A 19,741-nucleotide genomic window follows, 5' to 3' on the forward strand; every position below is an offset into this window, starting at 1 on the left:
AATTTGATTTGGCCTCAGCCAGTCAGCAGCCTTTTGTCCTGCCTTCCCCTCACCTCCTTGAATCATTGCCGGGTTGTGCAGGCTGTCCCCAGGAAGGTGGCCTCAGGCTGTCTTAAGTTTGCAAAGTATTTCTCTATTTTGTAAATAGTCTGCTTCATTGTTGAAGGTGGATGGGTAAGAGAGTCACCTTGAGCAAGTTACTTCACCCCTGGAAACTTTAGTACCCACTACATGGAAAGGGGGATAATAGTGACCAATTTACTGTTTCTGTTTTTGTGAAAAGGCAAATAAGGTGAAGCACATAAGCACTTAACATAGTAGTTGAAAAATAATAGGTTCATAAGCAATGTTTATTCCTGCCATCATCATCATTTGTTTGCTAAAACTAGTTTTTAAATTATGATTAAAAATTTGGCCAGACATAGTAGAACATGCTTATAATTCTAGCTCTTAGGGGACTGAGGCAGGAGGATCACTTTATCCCAGGAGTTCAAGACCCACCTGGGCAACATAGTGAGACCCTGTCTCTACAAAGATTTAAAAATTAGTTGGGCATGGTGGCACTGCCTGTAGTCTCAACTTCTCAGGATGCTGAGGTGAGAGGATCACTTGAGCCCATGAGGTCGAGGATGCAGTGAGCCATGATCATACCACTGCACTCCAGCATGGGGGACAAAGGGAGACCCTGTCTCAAAAAAAAAAAAAAAAAAAATACACAGTACAGAAAGATATACAGTAAGAAGTTAGTCTCCTTCCAATCCTCCATATCCTCCAGCCCCAATCTCTAGAGATAAGTATTGTTAATAGTAGCTTGTGTATGCTTCTAGAATTTTTAATTCTTTTTATTCTGTACCTTGCTTTTTTACTTAGTATGTCATTGAGGTCTTTCCATATAATATAAAGATCAACCTCATTCTTAACGGCTGCATAGTATTCCATACTATGGATGTATCATATTTATTTATCCAGGACCCTGTCATAGAATATTTTGACCATTTCCAGAATTTTTTTTTATTAAGACAGTGACCGTGTCTCTATGTATACATCTTTGTATGCTGGATATGAGAATGTTAACTCTTCTTCATTTCTTCTGATACGAAATTATCAGATTTTAATCTTTGCCAACCTAATCAGTGGTAAAATGGTATCTAGTTGGCCAGGCGTGGTGGCTCATGCCTGTAATCCCAGCACTTTGGGAGGCTGGGCGGATCGCCTGAGGTCAGGAGTTCAAGACCAGCCTGGCCAACATGGTGAAACCCCATCTCTACTAAAAATACAAAAATTAGCCGGGCGTGGTGGGGGCACCCTGTAATCCCAGCTACTCTGGAGACTGAGGCAGGAGAATCTCTTAAACCCGGGAGGCAGAGGTTGCAGTCAGCTGAGATCGCGCCATTGCACTCCAGCCTGGGCAATAAGAGTGAAACTCTGTTTCAAAAAAAAAAAAAGGAACTAGTAGTTGTTTTAATTTACATTTATTAAGTATGAGGATTAACACTTCTTTCATATGTTTATTGGCCACGTGTATTTTTTTCACATTCTTTGCCTGTTTTTCTGTTGAATGTGTTGTCTCTTCCTTCATCTTATTGAAGATTGATTTTTCCATCTAGACAGTGAAGGGAGTGGACACACAATTTCCAAGGCCCCTTCCCACTTCTGCAGTCTGTGGTCCAGGCCCAAGTGTCCTTTGGGCAGCTTTTACACTACCAAGGTGCTGTTTGCTGATGACCTTGTTGAGCAACATTGAGGTTGAATAGCCAGTAGCTGGGGGTAAACTACAAGAGAGTCATTTTCTTTTCCCTTTGTTTAGTTGTGTATCTTTCTTCCAGTCTTAAAAAAGCAGGCTTGGAAATTGCAAGGCAGAGCTGGATTGAACTTCCTTTAAAGCAGCCTGTAGACATCAGGAATATTTATTTTTTCTATTTGTTTTAAGCCTGGGAAGACTGTGTGGTTTTCTCAACACTGTCCTGATGGAGCCCTGACCAGCAAGCGTGCAATGCCCCTAGCCCTAATGTGCCATTAATGATAGGTTAATGTACAGTATAATGTTTTTGGGACTACGGGTTCATTACACTTCTGAGTGTGAGGTCTTTCCACAGAGCGCCCAAGGTCCCATTGCATTATATCATGCAATAAAAATACCCTTTTCATATCACACACTAATAAACTGTATTTGAAATGCTGTCTGAGGGCACTGCCGTCTTGTCTATAGGCTGTGCACAAGTGCAACAGTTGGGATTCCTTTTTCCTATTTTGTGGTTTAGTTACATGGAATTCTAAACCCAGAGGTCTGGTCATTCTTGTTTTAAATGGGGAGCAAGTTGGGTCTTTAGGGCTGAGGGTCAGAGGAGGGGCTGCTTACTGAGTGGTGAGGGTCCTTAAGATGTGGAAAGCAGGGCCTTTAATTCTCTACTGCAGCTGTCAGGAGAGCCAGTCACATTTAAAAAAAAAAAAAAGACAAAAAACAAAACAACCTATATCCTAATGTCTGCCACACTTAGTGCTGAACATGTGTTAGGTGTTATAAAAATTTCCTTAGAAAAGGAGTATGAAAAGTACTGCAAAATTTAGGCCATTGGTAGTCATGACTATGGAACTGCCTCCGGGCTAGGAATTTCACACACACTGTCCTCCTGTGAGGTTGATGCTGTTCTCCATATTTTGCAGAAGACAGAGTCAGAGCTAGGGGGAATAAGCTGTGTTGTAGAGAATGAAATCCACAGGACTCCTGGAAACCACAGGTAAATTATTACCTGTCTACTCAGAGCCCCTCACGCCACGAATAGTCCACCTGTGAGATATCTGAGCTACAGCTGGGCAGGAGCCAAGCATCTTCTTTTCAAATGCACGTGGCCCTAGTGCCCTTCTTAAGTTATTCATACTTTCCTGTGAATTGGCTTAATGTCAGCAGTTAGCTGGCATCAGATGATTTTGAAGCTTTGGAAGAGGAGACTCTTCTGCATTAAACAGGAAAAGGGGCACTGGAGTTGAGGGATGAGGCAAAGACTGAAGGATCAAAGGGCTTCAAATCACCTGTTTCATATTTTCTCTAGGGCAGACTCTGTGACTTTGTTATGCAGGGGCTTGTATTGACCACTTGTGGAGTGGAGTGTAGGGAAAGACTGACCTGTGAAGGCCAAGAACCTCAAGAAACTTGGGCTCAAGCGTCATTAACACCTTAGAGTGCAGTGTCCTTGTTTATAAAATAGGTTATCATTTACTTTCTGATAGGGCTTTTGGAGATCGCGTGAACTAATGTCAGTGAAAGCACCTAATGAGCACCTGGCACAGGGTAAGTGCTCACAACTGGCTGCTATTATATTGCACATCATCACAAAAGGCACAGGTTTGGGAGCTGACATCCAGTGCAAATCCCAACTCTACCTTGGCAAAATCCACAAATTGAAGGAAGTAACAGTAATGCCATCCAGCTACTTCATGGGGTTTTTGTGACACTGAAATAAGATAATGAGCTCGAAAGCCAGTTGGAGAATCAAAACCCCTACTCAAATGCTGGTATCAGTAAATATAAGTATTTCTGTCTCCAAATCAACATATTCAAACTGGATTGTCTTTAAATAAATATCCTTACAGCAAAGGCAATAGGGGGAGCTATTAGGAAGATTCACTGATCTGTTCCCCTCACCACCAGGGAGAATGTCATAGCTGCAACAAAGACTTACAATAGCACAAAGCATATAAAAGTCAGGGCAGTTCTTACCTCCTACCTCTTCATAACGACAAAGCACCAGGCAGAGGAGGGGCAGGGCCAGGTCTCTGCTCACCTGCATTGGTGAGAAGAGAGCCAGTACCTGCTCAATGTGGACAGTATTGCTTAGAACAGTGGTTGGAGGTCATGTTTGCAAAAGGAGGTTGAGATCAAAGGAACTGTGTTGAAGGGTTGAGTTGGTCTGGTGGAAAGAAAAAACTAGGACGTTGCTAAGACCCTCCTGCAAAGGACTGGACCTTTTGGCTGTAGGCAAAGTTCCCTTAATTGTTATGAGAAGAGTATTTAAATTTCAAGGATAATTAGTTTTTCTTTCAAGGGGTATAGGGTTAGACTAAACCTTTTGTTTTCGGATGTGAGGACTTTGAAACACTTGGATACACCTCTCAGGGGTTAAATCTGTCTTTGGGCCTACCAGGACTTGAAAAATGTTGCTCTGTATCAAGAAAACCAGAAGTGACAAGTTCATTTAAAAAGCCTGGTTTGTCATTGTTTATCTAATTTTCGGGGTTGACACAGAAAATTAAACCAGCTGACACTCACTCTCTGACCGTCTCTCTGGCTCATTTCCCTGGTCCTTTCCTACCTGACCTTGCAACTACAAAATGCTCCAGACCCTAAAATATAAAACTTCCCACTGAGTTTCTGAGTCACCCTGCAGTCATTCCAAGATTATGTCATAGGATGTCATCCCTAATGGTATTAAAAATCAAGATGAAGTTATAAATCTGCTCTGTGAGGTATTTCTTTTTTCACCCCGCTTTGACCATAAATCTTAAAAGTAATCAAACTCTCTGCAAAGAAGCCAAGGTAAACTTGGGCCCAAAGCGGCCCCATATGTCTTGACTGAATTCAGAGGATCGGCAGCCTTGTCTGTCCCCGTGAGAGAGCATGGTGCTTCATGGCAGACTTACAGAAAAGCGGGCAAAGTGAGAGCCTTCATTGTGTTTAATGTGGATTTTCTAAATCTCACATGGCAACATCATAGGTGGATGAGCTGCTCCATGTAAGAAAATTATTCAGATAACTCTAGTGTATTCTTTATAAAATCAAACTTTAAACAATTACAAGCCAGAGGTCTTAAATGTATTATAACACTTCTCTATCCTCTTAAACAGCTTACATGCATCAGGATTTAATTTTTTTTTTTAATTAAATTTACTTCCAGCTACTCGGGAAACTGAAACAAGAGGATCGTTTGAGCCCAGGAGTTCAAGGGTGTAGTGTGCAATGATTGTGCTTGTAAATAGCCACTGTGCTCCAGTCAGGGCAACACTGTGAGACCTCATCTCTAAAAAAACCAAAAGATTCTTAAGCTCATTGTTATGGTCATTGTCTATTTGCCATGTTCTATACCAGTATCTCCTGATATTGACACGAGTAGGGCCATTCGTCCCTAGGCTGGTTGACCCCAAGCTGGTTTTTTGTTTTTGTTGTATAGTTTTGCTAGTAGATGTCATTTCTTGCTGCTGTTCTTGTTCCTCCCTTTAACAGACCTTCCTCTTCCCCTTCTGTTTGGCTCTTTCTCTTGTGCTTTCAATTGGGAAATCAGATACTAAGCTTGTTAGAATCAAGTCTAAAATACAAGAAAATTGGCTTAAGGAAAAGCTTGAGGGACTACCTGAAATTAAAATGTTCAAGTTCTAACTTCCAGATTCTTAGTCTAAGAAAAGGGTGTCAAAGTATAGTGGCCTATAGATTGTAAAGTGCCCCTAAGTTTGGAAACTGGCCATTTCACTGCATAGAAAATATACTCTTTGATCATGTTGTATATAAATGTCCAAGTTTGAAGCAATATGATTATTTTCATCTTGAATCAGTAATTAAGGTGGACTTCAAACTACTGAGGTTTTATTTTCTGAGAGGACCAAAGAGTCCTGAATGTGCCAAGGAAAAGTCCTTAGATTCTAAAACCAGGCTTAGATCTAGGCACATAGAAGCCGCTCCGCACGTCCATAGTGAATCTTATTGAATTAAAGACCCTCGGTAAAATAGACACAGCTACCATAAGAAGGAAGCTTGCAACTAAATAACTTTCTTAACAGTGAAAATAGACTTTGGTTTCATGAGGCTCCGCAGTGAAGGTGGCCAGCTTATTTGTAACCAATGTGTGCTCCCTCAGTCTTTCTTTCTGCGCATGATCAGCGACACCACCTTGGAAAACACGGGTCACACCACTCACCACCATGGAAAACACATTTCAGCCTTCTGTACATTTAATTTTCTTCAGCGTTACCTTGCAAACCACAGTAAATCAATAACAGAATAGTTAAATACCACAGGTTCTTTGTGTTTTGTTTTAGAAAATATTGCTCAAGGCTAAGAGTGAGTTCTGTTGATGGTTTTTATTTGCTGCTGGGATGCAAAATGATCAGAATTTTCTAACAGTTTGCTTCCTTTTGTGTATTTCCTTTTTTATAAAAGGGCGTGGTCTGTTTCAGATGGAAAACATTAGTTGCTAATAGCAGAAACTTGAGAATAATTGGTAATTTTCAATCCTGTAGAAAACTCTGGCCGGGCACGGTGGCTCAAGCCTGTAATCCCAGCACTTTGGGAGGCCGAGGCGGGCGGATCACTAGGTCAGGAGATCGAGACCATCCTGGCTAACACGGTGAAACCCCGTCTCTACTAAAAAATACAAAAAACTAGCCGGGCGAGGTGGCGGGCGCCTGTAGTCCCAGTTACTCAGGAGGCTGAGACAGGAGAATGGCCCGAACCCGGGAGGCGGAGCTTGCAGTGAGCTGAGATCCGGCCACTGCACTCCAGCCTGGGCGACAGAGCAAGACTCCGTCTCAAAAAAAAAAAAAAAAAAAAAGAAAACTAGACTAGGTCTGATGACTTTGACCTTTGTTATGCTCTTCTTCCAAATTTTCCCCAGCCAGCTCCCTGCACTCCTGACCCTCAGCAGCCCATTCCACTGAACTGAGTGAGGGTCAGATAACTCTGGAACATCACAGCTGAAAATAGTAAAAAAAAAAAAAAAAAAAAAAAAAAAAGATACTTCATTTAAGGTTATTTACCCAAAGTTTTGATGTCCAGTGTCTTTAGCAATTTTTTCCTCTTTATTGTTTGTTGATTTGATAGCAGCAAAAATTTTCCACTTTGGCTCAGTCTTTGTGTAAATGGTTTGTTTCTCCCTGTTAAGGAACTAGAAAAGCTGTTACTAAGATTTTAAGGGGGTAGCAGCCTTTACTTAATTGACTGCTTCTTGAAATAAGATGAGACAATGGATATGAAGTGCTTTGAAAAGTTAAAACTATGATCCTAGGACTCTGAAACCTCTGACGCCCCTGCGGGGGGTGATGTTTTGTCAGCACTCATTGGCACCTTGCCAGCCACCGCCATTATCACTTCTCCACTTATCTCACACCCCCTTTCTGCTGTTGAGTTGTCACTCTCAGCATTTTTCAAATGTTGGCTTCATATCATTCATACGGTAGGCCCTTATTCTTTTTCAATTTTGACTGGATTTGTGGTTACGTGTCTTTTTTCCCTTCTTGATATTTACTTGTTTTCCCTTTACCAATTTTGATCATCTTCATGACATCTTTCTATTTAATTCCTTCATATTCTTTATTATTTGCCATCTTATTATTTCTTTAGACATACTTTTTGTTCTTTTTATAATGTATTAAACACTTAGCTCATAAATTTTCAATATTTTTTCCTAACATATGCCTATAAAGCTATGAAGTTGCCTGCTGATATTGCTTTAGCTGCATTCAACAAGTATTTACATGCAGTGTTTTCATTGTCATTCAATTCTAAGTAATTTTCAATTTCAATGAGGATTTTTTTACACCAGATTATTTAGAAGTATTTTTTATCTCCAAATAGTGAAAGATGTTTTGTTATCTTGTGGTTATTATCTAATTTTAATCCACTGTGGCCAGAGAGCATGCTATGTATAACATCAGATCTTTGTTATTTGTTTAGACTCCCTTAGAACATGGTCATTTGGTTTGTCCCCCCAGTGTTCTCTCTGCTTGAAAAGAGTATATGTTCTCGGCCGGGCGTGGCGGCTGACGCCTATAAGCCCAGCACTTTGGGAGGCTGAGGTGGGCAGATCACAAGATCAGGAGATCAAGACCATCCTGGCTAACACGGTGAAACCCCATCTCTGCTAAAAAAGTACAAAAAATTAGCCGGGCATGGTGGTGGGCACCTGTAGTCCCAGCTAACCAGGAGGCTGAGCAAGGAGAATGGTGTGAACCCGGGAGGCAGAGCTTGCAGTGAGCCAAGATCACGCCACTGAACTCCAGCCTGGGTAACAGAGTGAGACTCCATCTCAGAAAAAAATAAAAGAGTATATATTCTCTAATTGTTGAATGCAATGTCCTATGGATGTACTTTAGATCAACTTTATTGTGTTTCTCAAATATTTTGTGACTGTACTGATTTCCTACCTGCATTATATCTATCAATTTCTAGGAGAGGTATGCTACAATCTCCCACTACTACCGTGGCTTTGTCTGTTTCTCCTTGCATTCCTGTCCATTTTTGCTTTATATGTTTTAAGGCAGTAATGTTAAGTTGCATATGTCAAAATATTGTGTCTTCATTTCAAAGTATGTCTTTTGTCTTTATGAGGTGATTCTATCTGTAATATATTTTCCTTCAAATTTTATTTTTGGTTGTTATTAATAGAGCTATGCCATCTTCTTTTGGTTAGTATTTGCTATGTTTGATTATCCTTTACTTCTGTGTTCTTTTACATGAATCTCTGCATTTCATTGTTGATGTTTTAAATTTTAACTAAGGCTCTATTAATTGATTAATCATGTATATTTATTGTTTGTTAATATACTTGAGGTTTTTTTTCCCTACAGTCCTATTTTGTACTTTCTGTCTACTTTTTTGATTTCTTTTTTCTTCTTTGTCCGTTCTATTGGAGTGAGGTTTCTTTTTTTTTTTTTTTTTTTTTTTTTTGAGACAGAGTCTTGCTCTGTCGCCCAGGCTGGAGTGCAGTGGCCGCATCTCAGCTCACTGCAAGCTCTGCCTCCCGGGTTCACACCATTCTCCTGCCTCAGCCTCCCGAGTAGCTGGGACTACAGGCACCCGCCACCTTGCCCGGCTAGTTTTTTTGTATTTTTTTAGTAGAGACGGGGTTTTACCGTGTTAGCTAGGATGGTCTCGATCTCCTGACCTCGTGATCCACCCGTCTCGGCCTCCCAAAGTGCTAGGATTACAGGCTTGAGCCACCACGCCTGGCCGGAGTGAAGTTTCCTTAGGCCATTCTTGCATTAATACAAAGAAACACCTGAGACCGAGTAACCTGAAAAGCAGTTTAGTTGGCTCACAGTTCTGCAGGCTGTACAGGAAGCATGGCTCCAGGCATCTGTTCAGCTTCTGATAAGGCCTCAGGAAGTTGACAGTCATGGCAGAAGGCAAGGGGGGAGCTGGCACATCACATGGCAAAAACATGGGCAAGAGAGACAGTGGGTAGTGGGGAGGTGCCACACACTTTTAAAGGACCAGATCTCGTGAGAACTCATTCCATTCTTGAGAACCCCACTCCCCAATCCAGTCACCTCTCACCAGACCCCATCCCCAACACTGGGGATTACATTTCAACATGAGATTTGAGTGAGGTCAAATATCCAAACTATTTAATATATCCGGTTTTTTCCTTCACATTTAGTTTTACGTTGGTTTGGAAATCATATTCTGTTTCTGGCCTCTAATTGCTTATCCCTAAGTTAGCTTCAATTGTATATAATGAAAAACAAATAGCAGCTTAAACAAGATAGGAGGGTGTTTCTTACTCATGTAAAAGCAGACAGGAAGTAGGGTGCCTAGCCTGATCTGGCAGCTCCTTAAAGGACATTCAAGCTCCAGCCAGCAGGATAGGAGGAAAGGGTGTAGAAATGCTTGCCCCTTCTTTTAAGAACAGAATTTCTAGGAACTGGTACACAGTGTATCTGTTCACATGGCGTTGGCCAAAACTGAGCCCCAAGGAGGCCGGGAGTGCTGCTGTTCTGCTAGGTGACAGTGTCTCCTGCTAAAATCAGAACTCTTACCACAGTGAAGAAAGAGAGAATGGATACCAGCGGCAACTAGCAGTCCTTACCACAGCCCCTTTCCCCCCAGACTTCGGGGTTTTAGAGTTTCTCATCACTCCCTTCTTACACATTATCACAGTCCAGAATTTCATTTCCCCTTGTTTTTAGATCTTCAAAATCATTACTGCGGTTGTGGCTTTATATCGTTACTGCTTGTTCACATTTATCCACATGCTTGCCAGTTATTCCTCATTGTGATTGCATTCCTTCGGAGGTTTCTTTTCCTTTCTGAAGTACATCAAGAGTTCTGTCAGTATGGTCTATGAGTGGTAAAACAGTCTGAGTTTTTGTTCTAGGACTGGCTTCCCTTTGCCCTAACTCTTAAGTGTTAGTTTAATCGGGTTTAAAAGCTTAGGTGGATAATTTCTCCCGAGTACCTTGGAGATACTCTGTTGTCCTCTAACTTCTACTGTTGGTGGTAAGAATCTACTGACTGCCAAATTGCTACCCTTTCTAGGCAATATGTGTTTCTCTTTGGCGCTTTCATTTTCACTATAGTTTTTCTAGGTATAGATTTTATATTTATTTTACTTGGAAATCACTGTGGTTTTTTTAATCTGAGAATTCACATCTTTCATTGTTTTTGTTTGTTTGTGTGTTTTTGTTTGTTTGTTTGTTTGTTTTTGAGACAGAGTCTCGCCCTATGGCCCAGGTTAGAGTGCAGTGGCATAATGTCGGCTCACTGCAACCTCTGCCTCCCAGGTTCAAGCAGTTCTCCTGCCTCAGCCTCTGGAGTAGCTAGGATTACAGGCCACCACACCTGGCTAATTTTTGTATTTTTAGTACAGACGGGGTTTCACCATATTGGGCAAGCTGGTCTCGAACTCCTGACCTCAGGTGATCCACCCACCTCTGCCTCCCAAAGTGCTGGGATTACAAGCATGAGCCACCATGCCCGGCCTAAAATGTTTTCTTACTCAAGAGGTAAGGAAAGGAGAGGACAAGGGAGAATCTATCCTTCTAAGCATTGTGTCTTTAAACCTGCATCACCACACAGCCATCACCCCCAGAGACAAACCTTGAGCATCTAGACACTTGTCACTGGCCCCATATTCAAGGCGTGGACATGCTGCAGACTCCGCCTTTCAGGGGAGTCCTTAGTATCATCTGGAGCAGGATGCCCACTCTCCTCTGGCATCCTCCCTCCTGATTCCTCTGGGCATCTGCATGGCCCAAAACTGCCGGAGGCAGCCAGCATGTCCCCCACTGTACAGCCTGCCCAGTCCTTTCCGAGGCCCCTCCCAGAGCAGCCACCACAGCCCCCTTTAAACAGGCCAGTGGCATCATCCTGCCATTCACAAGGATCAGCTTCCTCAGACAAACTCATGAGTGGCAGCACCCCAAGTGTCTACTCACCTCACCATGGCTCACTGGAGTCGTCCTGTGCCCCACCCAACACTGTGCGACACTGGTCCTGCAGCTGCTCTGTAAGGACAGGCCCTAGAATGACTCACGGATACCTCTGGAAACATTTTGTTCTCCCAGTGGGCCATTTCTGGTGTGTTACTCTGTGTAGGAACACAGATCTGCTCAGATGAAAAGTGGAGAGCTTCTTGACCCCCTTAGATGCCTGTGTACTGTCCAGGATGGCTAGAGGTATGCAATTTGCTGCTAATAATGGAATATTTGGGGGGAAACATCTATTTCTGTAGCAATTATGAAGAATAAACTCAGGAAAGTTGATTGAAGTGACATGTTACAGCTGCACACCACTTCCCAGGTCTTAAAAGGAAATGAAAGGCTGGCAAGGAACCCGCACCCCCAACCATGGAAAAGCTTTAGAAATCAGAGGCCGAGAAAGCATGTTCTCAGAACAAATGCCTTGTGTGGAAAGCTCTGCATTCATGGCATTTGCCCAGGTATGCTCGCTGGGTGGACAGGAAGACTTCACATCTTTGGTGCAAGCACCTCCTCTCACCACTGTGCCCCCAAGTGCAGGACCTGCGCTCTGTGTGGAGGAATAACCATCACGTGCCCAGAGTGTATCTGTGAAGCACTGCCTCAGGGTCAGGTGATTTCATTTGGTCCTCGGAACCCACTCCGGGAGGAAGAGAGAGCAGGTGGTATTCAGTGTGGGTAAGGAAGCTGCAGACAGCTGCCTAGTGTTCAAAACCAGCTGACAGATGAGACCCAGAAATGATGGAGATAAAGTATCAGTTTTACTTCTATACAAATCTGGATTGGAGGATGTATTTACAAGTGTGGCCCCGGTGGCCTCGGTAAGCAGAGGTGAACAACTGCAGGCCTCCTGCAGGCTTAGAGCCTGCCTGGAGGCACGGCATGAGATGGCAGGCCAGCCGGACCCACCCGGTGGGCCCACCCGCCCGGTGTTGCCACTCCCTCCCTGGGGACAGGGTTCAGGAGTGTTACAACAGCAGCAGTCCTTCCACATAGAATGAAGCCAGGGGAAGGGAGGCCCCCTCCACTCTTTAGTATTACCTCTTTTATAGGCGAGGCCTTAGTGGGATGGCGAGGGGAGAGCTGACCGACTCTTAGCCAGGAGCCCTTGCAGTCACCCCACACAGGGTGCGGGGCGGTGGGGAGATTGTTATTGTGATGCTTTGGCTTCCTCTTGTGGAGTCACTTATCAGGGACCCTCCTTCCCTGACCACTCCTGTTGATTAGCCTGGCCATGCCCAGCCTGGAAGGAAGAGTTGGCCCCAGGGATAGTTATGATTTATTATCACATGTAATTAATATGATCAGGCTGCCAACTGTCCTGCCACTTGTCAGCAATTCAGCAGACATTGGAAATCTGTACATCCTTCCATAAATTATTTAACTTCTCTAATCTGAAGTTCTCTGTGGGGTAAGTAGAGATCAGACTGGTAGCTTTAAAACTTTAACAGTGGAACATGTTTTATTATGTAAAATTAATGCAAGACTTCAAAATTAATGTAGAAGTGGGGGTTTTTTAGCATGAATGTATTAGTATCCATTGTAGACACTTCTTTTTAAAGTCATCCGTGGGACTTCTCTTAAAGGACGCAAATTCTGAGAGCCAGGGTCACAGGGGCTAGTGGCAATCTCATATCTACACTCAGCTTATTTCTGTATATTGTCTCGGTAGCGCAGTGTTAAGGAAATCCGCAGTCACCCAGTTGCCTTCCCAACTTAGGCATCCGTCAAACCAATGTAGATGCTTAAGAGAGGAATAGCAGAAACGTTTTATTTTACAGTTAGTCACTGACAGCAATGACCAACTGTTCATGTGAATTGCTTATGGTAAATATATTGGTCAGACAAATGGTAGTCAAAACTTTTGGGAACTGACAGCATTAGAAACTCAGAGCCATGGACCACACTGCATCCCCCACCCCGATGTACGTAATGGGGCTCAGTGTACCTGGGCTCTGGTGCACTCACACAGCTTTACACATGCATGCGTATGTCCTGAGTGGACATCTTTTTTCGAATGACCAGTATGTCACAGCAGCCCTCCTAGCCCATGCTTGCCATATAAGAGGTTGAATAATATGCACAGATCTAAGTGGACTCTAAGAGCTGCAAAAAGTAACACCACAGTATGAGGTAACGGTATTCAGTGTAACTCTTTGACCATAGTTGAGTATATGTTATTTTTTTAAATCAGTTTTTAAAACTGTAGCTAAAAAAATTCTTAACAGAATTTGAAATAGCTGCAGAGCCCCCAAAACACATCACACCCTGTGGCTCCGCTGGACTGAGATCCCATCTAGTCCTAACACTCCATTAGTGTGAGAAGGGACAGAGGGTTACCACAGCCAAGCAGGCTGGAATCCTAAAGGGAGATGCATAGAACCTTCAAGCAAGGTTCACAGGTCCAGCAAGGAAAGACAAAGGGATGGGCAGTGGGTTGGCATTTGGAGGTCCCTTCAGCCTCTCAGATCACCATTTACAGGGCAGTCACCTGATCACAGGGCTGCCCTGTCCAATGGCAGTTTGTTGGACTCTTTACTAGGCCAGGCTTACTGCTTCAACAGGTTCATGGGTCCTTGGCCTCCTATCCCATGCAGCATCCTTGGTGGGAGAGGAGGTGCTTGGTGCTCACCCTGAAGGAGAAGTTCTGTGGTCCAGAGAGCCACCAAATGTCTAGAGCAGCCACAGCTTATGGAGGCATCTCCCCAGAGAGACACCACCAGTAGGCAGGCAGTGTGGTGTCTTCCATGGTAGAAGAGTGTCCTGGGTTTAAACTCGAACTCTGCTACTTTCTCCATGACCTTGCCCCATATCATCAAGTTTTCCTAGAGCTGTAGTTTCCTTTATAAAATGGGGGTGCCAGGAGGATTCAAGAGAGCTGTGTGCAGATGTAAGGCATTCAGCCAGTGCCTGTACACAGCAAGTGCTCAGTGAGTAGATGTATACGTACAGAATATATAAGTCACCTTTTCATGAGGGCCTACCACATGCAGGCATTGCACCAGGCCCTGCAGCCACACCAGCAAGTTAATAAATTCTTCAAATGCATGATATTCTCTAAAAAGTTACAGAAAGAGACAAAAGTATGGGGACCCCAAATAGGTACATTCCTATTTCGGAAGAAGCTCAAAGCCCAACTAAGGGCAGACAGAGAGGTGTCACTAAATGAGCACTGGACTGGAAGTCCAGCCCCACAAGCCTCAGGCAGCACTCACACACTACGGCAGGCTCGGAGCCTCCATTCTTGTCCACACGACCAGCACACCACGCCCTGCCCCCCTGCCTCCACGTGGGAAGGGCCCGGGAGTGTCCTGCTGTCAGTCTCTCAGGAAGGCATCTCACCACAGGGGATTAGAGACGTTAGTACAGAGGCAAAGAGTCAAACTAGTGACACACTGACTAATGCCCAGGTGGAAGAGGGAGTGGTGAGCAACCACAATTCATCTTCATGACTGTGATGTTTTCACCAATGTCCCTCATTGTGCTTCTCAGCCCCTTTGGTGAGGGTGTCTGCCCAGATGATGCCAGCACCTCCCCGACTCTCCCCCGTGTCCCACTTTTGGAGTCATCGTGCCTCTGGCAGCCCTATTCTTTTCCCTTCATTGTGTCTCCATCTTTTGTGGCAAAGTCTGTGGACCATAATAACTTCAGCCCTCGTCAGTTTAATTGTTGCAATTGGCCCTGAGAGAATCCAGGGAATGAGAGTGGCTCTCACTGCCTGGTGATGAGGCAGCAAGATCTTTCAGCCTTTCCAGCCTGGCACTGCCAGGCTCCACAGACATGACTGTGCAGAAATGGTGCTAACATGCTTTCTGCGTGAAGGACAGAGGTGTAGATGCCTGGGGCGGTCACCGTGGGTGGAAGATGCTCTTGACAAGCGTGTGTATTGATGCCTGTGCTTCCATTGTTCCTTGTAGCCTGATGGGACTGCAAGAGCTTGCCTGCACTTGAATTCCTCTGCCTGGGAGGGATGTACGTTTCACCCAAGCCCAGAGGAGGGACCAGCCGCAGGGTGGTCTGCAAGAAGCTTCTCTGCAAGAAGCTTCGAGGTTGGCTCTCTGATTGCAGGCACAGGAGAGCAAGGCATTTGGAGTCAGGAGACCCGTGTTCTGGTTCTAGCCCAACTGCCTAGTCGGTTGCCCTTGGGCAATTTCTACACACTGAGTGTCAGTTTAGTCTTTGGCGCAATGGAGATACGTAGCTGTGTGTGGGCCACAGTGAGCGTGGGAACCAGTGGGCACATCAGGACAAACCTTTGGCAGGTGCCCAGCACGCAGCACTCCTTGTCCAAGTCAGTCTGTTGCAGGGTGGTGTAAAGCATCACGGATACAATGTGTCTCATCAGTAATACGAAGGAGGTGGGGTCGCCTCCCAGCTGGATTTGGTATTATTTGGTCTGCTATCTCCATCCATCTCTAGGAGTCTGGCCTTGCCAGGATGCCTGGAGCATCTGGCTGTGTGGAACTCGGGCACCTCTGGGTGGCCAAGTGAGTTTTGTGCTTCCTCCCAAATTCTCCATCAGATTTTGTTTGCTTGCTAAACTCATGAGGAATGCCTGCATTGTGCATGTCACAGGGTTAAGGGCATCAGTTACAGTCTAGGAGGAAGGAGAGAACCACACCAGCCAGGGTCCCAGGGGAGCCAGGCCAGCCCCGAGAATACTCCAGAATAGAAACCAGGAGACACGAGCTCAGTGCCAGCTCCTAACCCCCCTCTTCCCTCCCTGGGCCTCAGTGTCCTCTCCTCTAAAATGGGGGTCATGGTGTATTTTCCCTGAATCCCATGCAGGGCTGATGGGAGGAGGGGGAGCCATTGACTCTCCCAGTATGTCCAAGGGACAGTGCTGATAGAGGTCAAGACCTGGGATGGTCTAGGCTTGCAGCCTGCAGCCCTGGTGGTACCTCTGGCTAGGCAGGCTTGAGTCGCCAAGGTAAAAACAAGATGGGGGGAATTGCAATCTGAATACTGATTCTCCCTCCTCTATCCAGGAAGAGCCCAGGGCAGTGGGTTTGGGTTACAGACTTGTGGTTCAGTCCCACGCCTGGGAGCTCAGGCAGGTCAGCTGTGACCCTGCAGCCTCCATCAGTAAAGTGGAGGCGATTGTGCCCACCTATGTGAGTTAACACTTCTTTGGCTGCAAATAACAGAAACCAGCCCCAGCCTGTGAGGTGCCTCACAGGATCCTGTGACCGTGTGGACCCTGCAGGCAGAGTCGCTGCCAGGCTCTGGGTATAATGACCCCAGGGTCTCTAGCGCCGTCAGGACCCCCTCCTGCCTGCCTCTGGACAGCATCTCCTGCTCTTGGGCCTGCACACTGGCTTTTTCTGTGTGTCCAGTCAAATTGTGGTGAACGGCTGCCAGCAGCTACCAGGTCCACAGGCCACAGCCTAGGACGCTGGGTCCCCTCCATGTGTCTGCCCCCTGTGATTCTCTCTCTCAGGCAACCACCCTAAACCAATCAACAGTGGCTGGGGACAAAACCATTGGGTCCAGGTCGCTTCCCTTGCAGGTGGGGTAAAGTGTCAGAGATACCGTGTGCCTCAGCAGCAGCAGGAGACGAGGTCACCTCCCAGCCGAGGAGGGCAGGAGAGGCTGGCGTCTCCACCAGAGCCGAGGATGGGGCAGCCGAGCAGCCCTCTCCCCTCGCCTACCGGGGCACTTGGGCAAACTGCCTCCCCGCAGTGCGGCCATCCGCCCTTCTGTAACGTGGAGGAATGCCTCCACGCCCCCTCCTGCTGTTCCGCTCTGCTTGTTCCAGAACAGATGATAACAGAGATGGAGCATATGGGCCCCAAAGTCACCCGGCATTCTGGGAAAGTGACACTGTGTTACCCGGGGCTTGGGGGGAGGGGCCTGTCACTCGTGAGCACAGCTTCTCCCTTTGTTCTTTAGAAGGGCACGAGGTCACCCCTCCCGAGCCTCCTGAGAGGAAGTGTGCATGCTTGGACTTTGGGAAGGATTTCCTCTGTCTAGGCAGCAATTTGGGAAAGCAGCCATGGGGTGGGCATATATATGGGGAGGAGAACATGTGGAAGCCAAAATCCAGTCCTTCCTGGGCCTCTCCTGCCTCAGGCCCCAGGCCAAGCCTCTGCCACCCACAGGGCCACACCCAGCCTGGCCTCCATGGCCCCTGCGCCCTTAGGGGTCCCGCAGATGTGTCAGGAGCCTCCAAGAGTGCTATGAGCAGATTATGGGAAGTGCCCAGCTGGGCTCCAGGCCTAGCTCCACCCCAGCCTCAGCAGGTCCCTGCCTGGGGTTGGGTGCTTTGGCACCTTCGAAGCCAAGTTTCCTCCTCCTCACAGCTCTGACTGCTCTGTGTGCCTCTGAGCTAGACTCACACAGGGTGTCCCCAGGGCAGGTTTCCCAACCTCGATTGGGAAGGTTGGGGGCAGGCACTGCATCAGCCTAGGGTGAGGCGGCCTGGGCATTCTTCTCCTGTCCCCCACAGGTCTGACCTGTGGTCCAGAGGGGCCATGCCATCCCCTGCTCTACTGAGACCTGGTCCTTGACAGCCCCTGCAGACACTGAGGTTGGGACAGCCAGGGTCCACATCCCTCCTGGCTTTGTGATGAACTCATGGCAAGGCTGTGTGGCTCTTTAAGCAGCCTCTCCAGGGCTGCAGTCAAGGCTGGGGTGTGTTGGGAAAGCAGCCCTGAAAGCCCAGCCCACCCCGTGCAGGCGGAGGACAGGCCCAAGAGGGGCTGAGAAAGCTGGAGGGAGAAGAGCTGGAGGGATCGAGGAAGCGGCCGCTAGACGGGGAGGGAGAAGAGCTAGGGGGAGACACAGGGTGCCCTCATCTTCCCAATTCTCTCTCCTCACTATGGCTCCCCGAGTCTCACCATGCAAGCTGCACAGTTTTGGGTGGGAGAGGAAGCCACCAGTTGTAAGTTCCTAGGCAAGAAGCCGCTTGGTGAAGAGGAGGAAAGAGAAGGCTTTTCACTTTTCCTTTCACCTCTGACTTGTGGCCTGGCGACCCTGGGGTTGTCCCTGCTTTTTTCTGACCTTCCCTGGGAATTCCCAGGAGGCCCTAAGATTGTGGATGTAAATCTTTGTGCTTCAGGACAGCAGAGAAGAGAACTGGCTAAATAGAACCTGGCCTGCCTGTGTGATAAGAGGGTTAGAACCAGAGGCAGGCCACAGGGCAACAGGGCCGGCCCCTCCAGAGTCCAGCCCCCACTGGAACTTCTCACCAGGAACCCAGTGATCCTGTGCACAGCCCAGCACATTCCTCCCCATCCCCCCTTCCCCTGACATGTTTGCCTTCCCTCCAATTACAGGTAGTGACTTCTTTATAGGAGAGCTGTAGACAAAGGAGAAAGCTAAAAGGGATTGACATAGCCTCTGACGAGATGATTCTTTGGTCTCTGGGCAGCAACTGAACCGGAAAGCTGGCAACAGTGCCAGGCCTTGGCCGACAGGCCATGCGAGTGATGCTGGGCAGAGGAAGGGCCAGGCAGAGTGTGCAGTGAAGATAGGCCCTCCCTGTTAAGCACCTTCCAGGCTAGTGCAAGCCTCAGGAAGAGGTGGCAGAGTCTGAGATGTGCCAGCCAGCACTCCAGACGGTTGGTACTGACTAGTATGTCACTGCCCGTCCCTGGGCCTCAGTTATCTAGGCCATGAAATGGAGCTGATAGCCTCCCTCGTTACCTCACAGGGTTACTGGGGAAAGATCAGATCCAGGCTGAGGGCCCTGGAAAGTGCAATGAGCACTGGAGTCCGAGGACTGCCTGTCACAGCCTCCTCTCTTTCCTGCAGGGCCACCCGTTCATCGTGCAGTTCAATGACGGAAACGCCGCTGTGGTGTCCATGTGGGTGTGCCGGGCGCTGGAGGAGAGGCGGAGCCAGCAGGGGCCCCCGTGAGGCCGCCGCAGGGCACTGAAAGCCCCGGACCAGTCACCAAGGAGAACAACCCACCTGTCGCCCCTCTCCGTACGCTGCCTGCGCCAGAAGAGCTTTGCTGGGCCCTGGCTTCCCTGCCTTCGCCTTCACCCCTGCCAGCAGGTGGCCTTGCCTGGGGAGCCCCACGTGTGGCCCGCCCCACCAGGCCATCCCCATATCTTCTGGTCTGAAGGCGCTGACGCTGGCAAGGGAAGTAAAGGGTGGGGCATCGAGAATGGAGGCTCCTAGGGTCCCTGCCCACTTCTGTTTTCCTAACGTTTTTCTCTGTAAAGGGTCAGGCCCATCAGCATCACTGATGGGAATAAAAGTATTACTGCTTTGTGACAACCTCTGCCATAAGAGTTGTGTTGTCCAGTGGGTCTGTCACCCCCCAGGGTCATAGCAGAGACATCTAGCCATGGAAGGTTGACACTCCCTCCATAGGGTGCCGCATTGCTAGGGAGCCGCTGCCAGCTGGGCTTCCATCTCATGGGTGGGATTGCTGCTATTACAAAGGGTGAGTTTGGGGCCAGGCACAAAGGCTGTCGCCTGTAACCCCAGCACATTGGGAGGTCAAGGCAGGAGGACTGCTTCAGCCCAGGAGTTCAAGACCAGCCTGAGCCAACATAGTGAGACCCTGTCTCTACCAAAACTTAAAAAATTAGCAGGGTGTGGTGGT

The 19,741-nt window shown here is 47.1% G+C and overlaps 1 protein-coding gene across 6 annotated transcripts in view; it reads left to right on the plus strand.

The window, feature by feature from the left end:
• MAP2K5 (mitogen-activated protein kinase kinase 5) overlaps positions 1 to 19,410 on the plus strand; it is a 263,591-nt gene extending 244,181 nt beyond the window's left edge. For all 6 annotated transcript variants that reach the window (XM_015142546.3, XM_077939621.1, XM_015142547.3 and 3 more), the window contains one exon: positions 18,940 to 19,410. In XM_015142546.3, coding sequence (XP_014998032.1) covers positions 18,940 to 19,044 — 105 coding nt within the window. In that variant the 3' untranslated portion in view covers positions 19,045 to 19,410. The remainder of the gene's footprint in view (positions 1 to 18,939) is intronic.
• The last annotated feature ends 331 nt before the right edge of the window (positions 19,411 to 19,741 follow it).

Source organism: Macaca mulatta, chromosome 7 (assembly GCF_049350105.2).
Source record: "Macaca mulatta isolate MMU2019108-1 chromosome 7, T2T-MMU8v2.0, whole genome shotgun sequence".
Lineage (NCBI taxonomy): Eukaryota > Metazoa > Chordata > Mammalia > Primates > Cercopithecidae > Macaca > Macaca mulatta.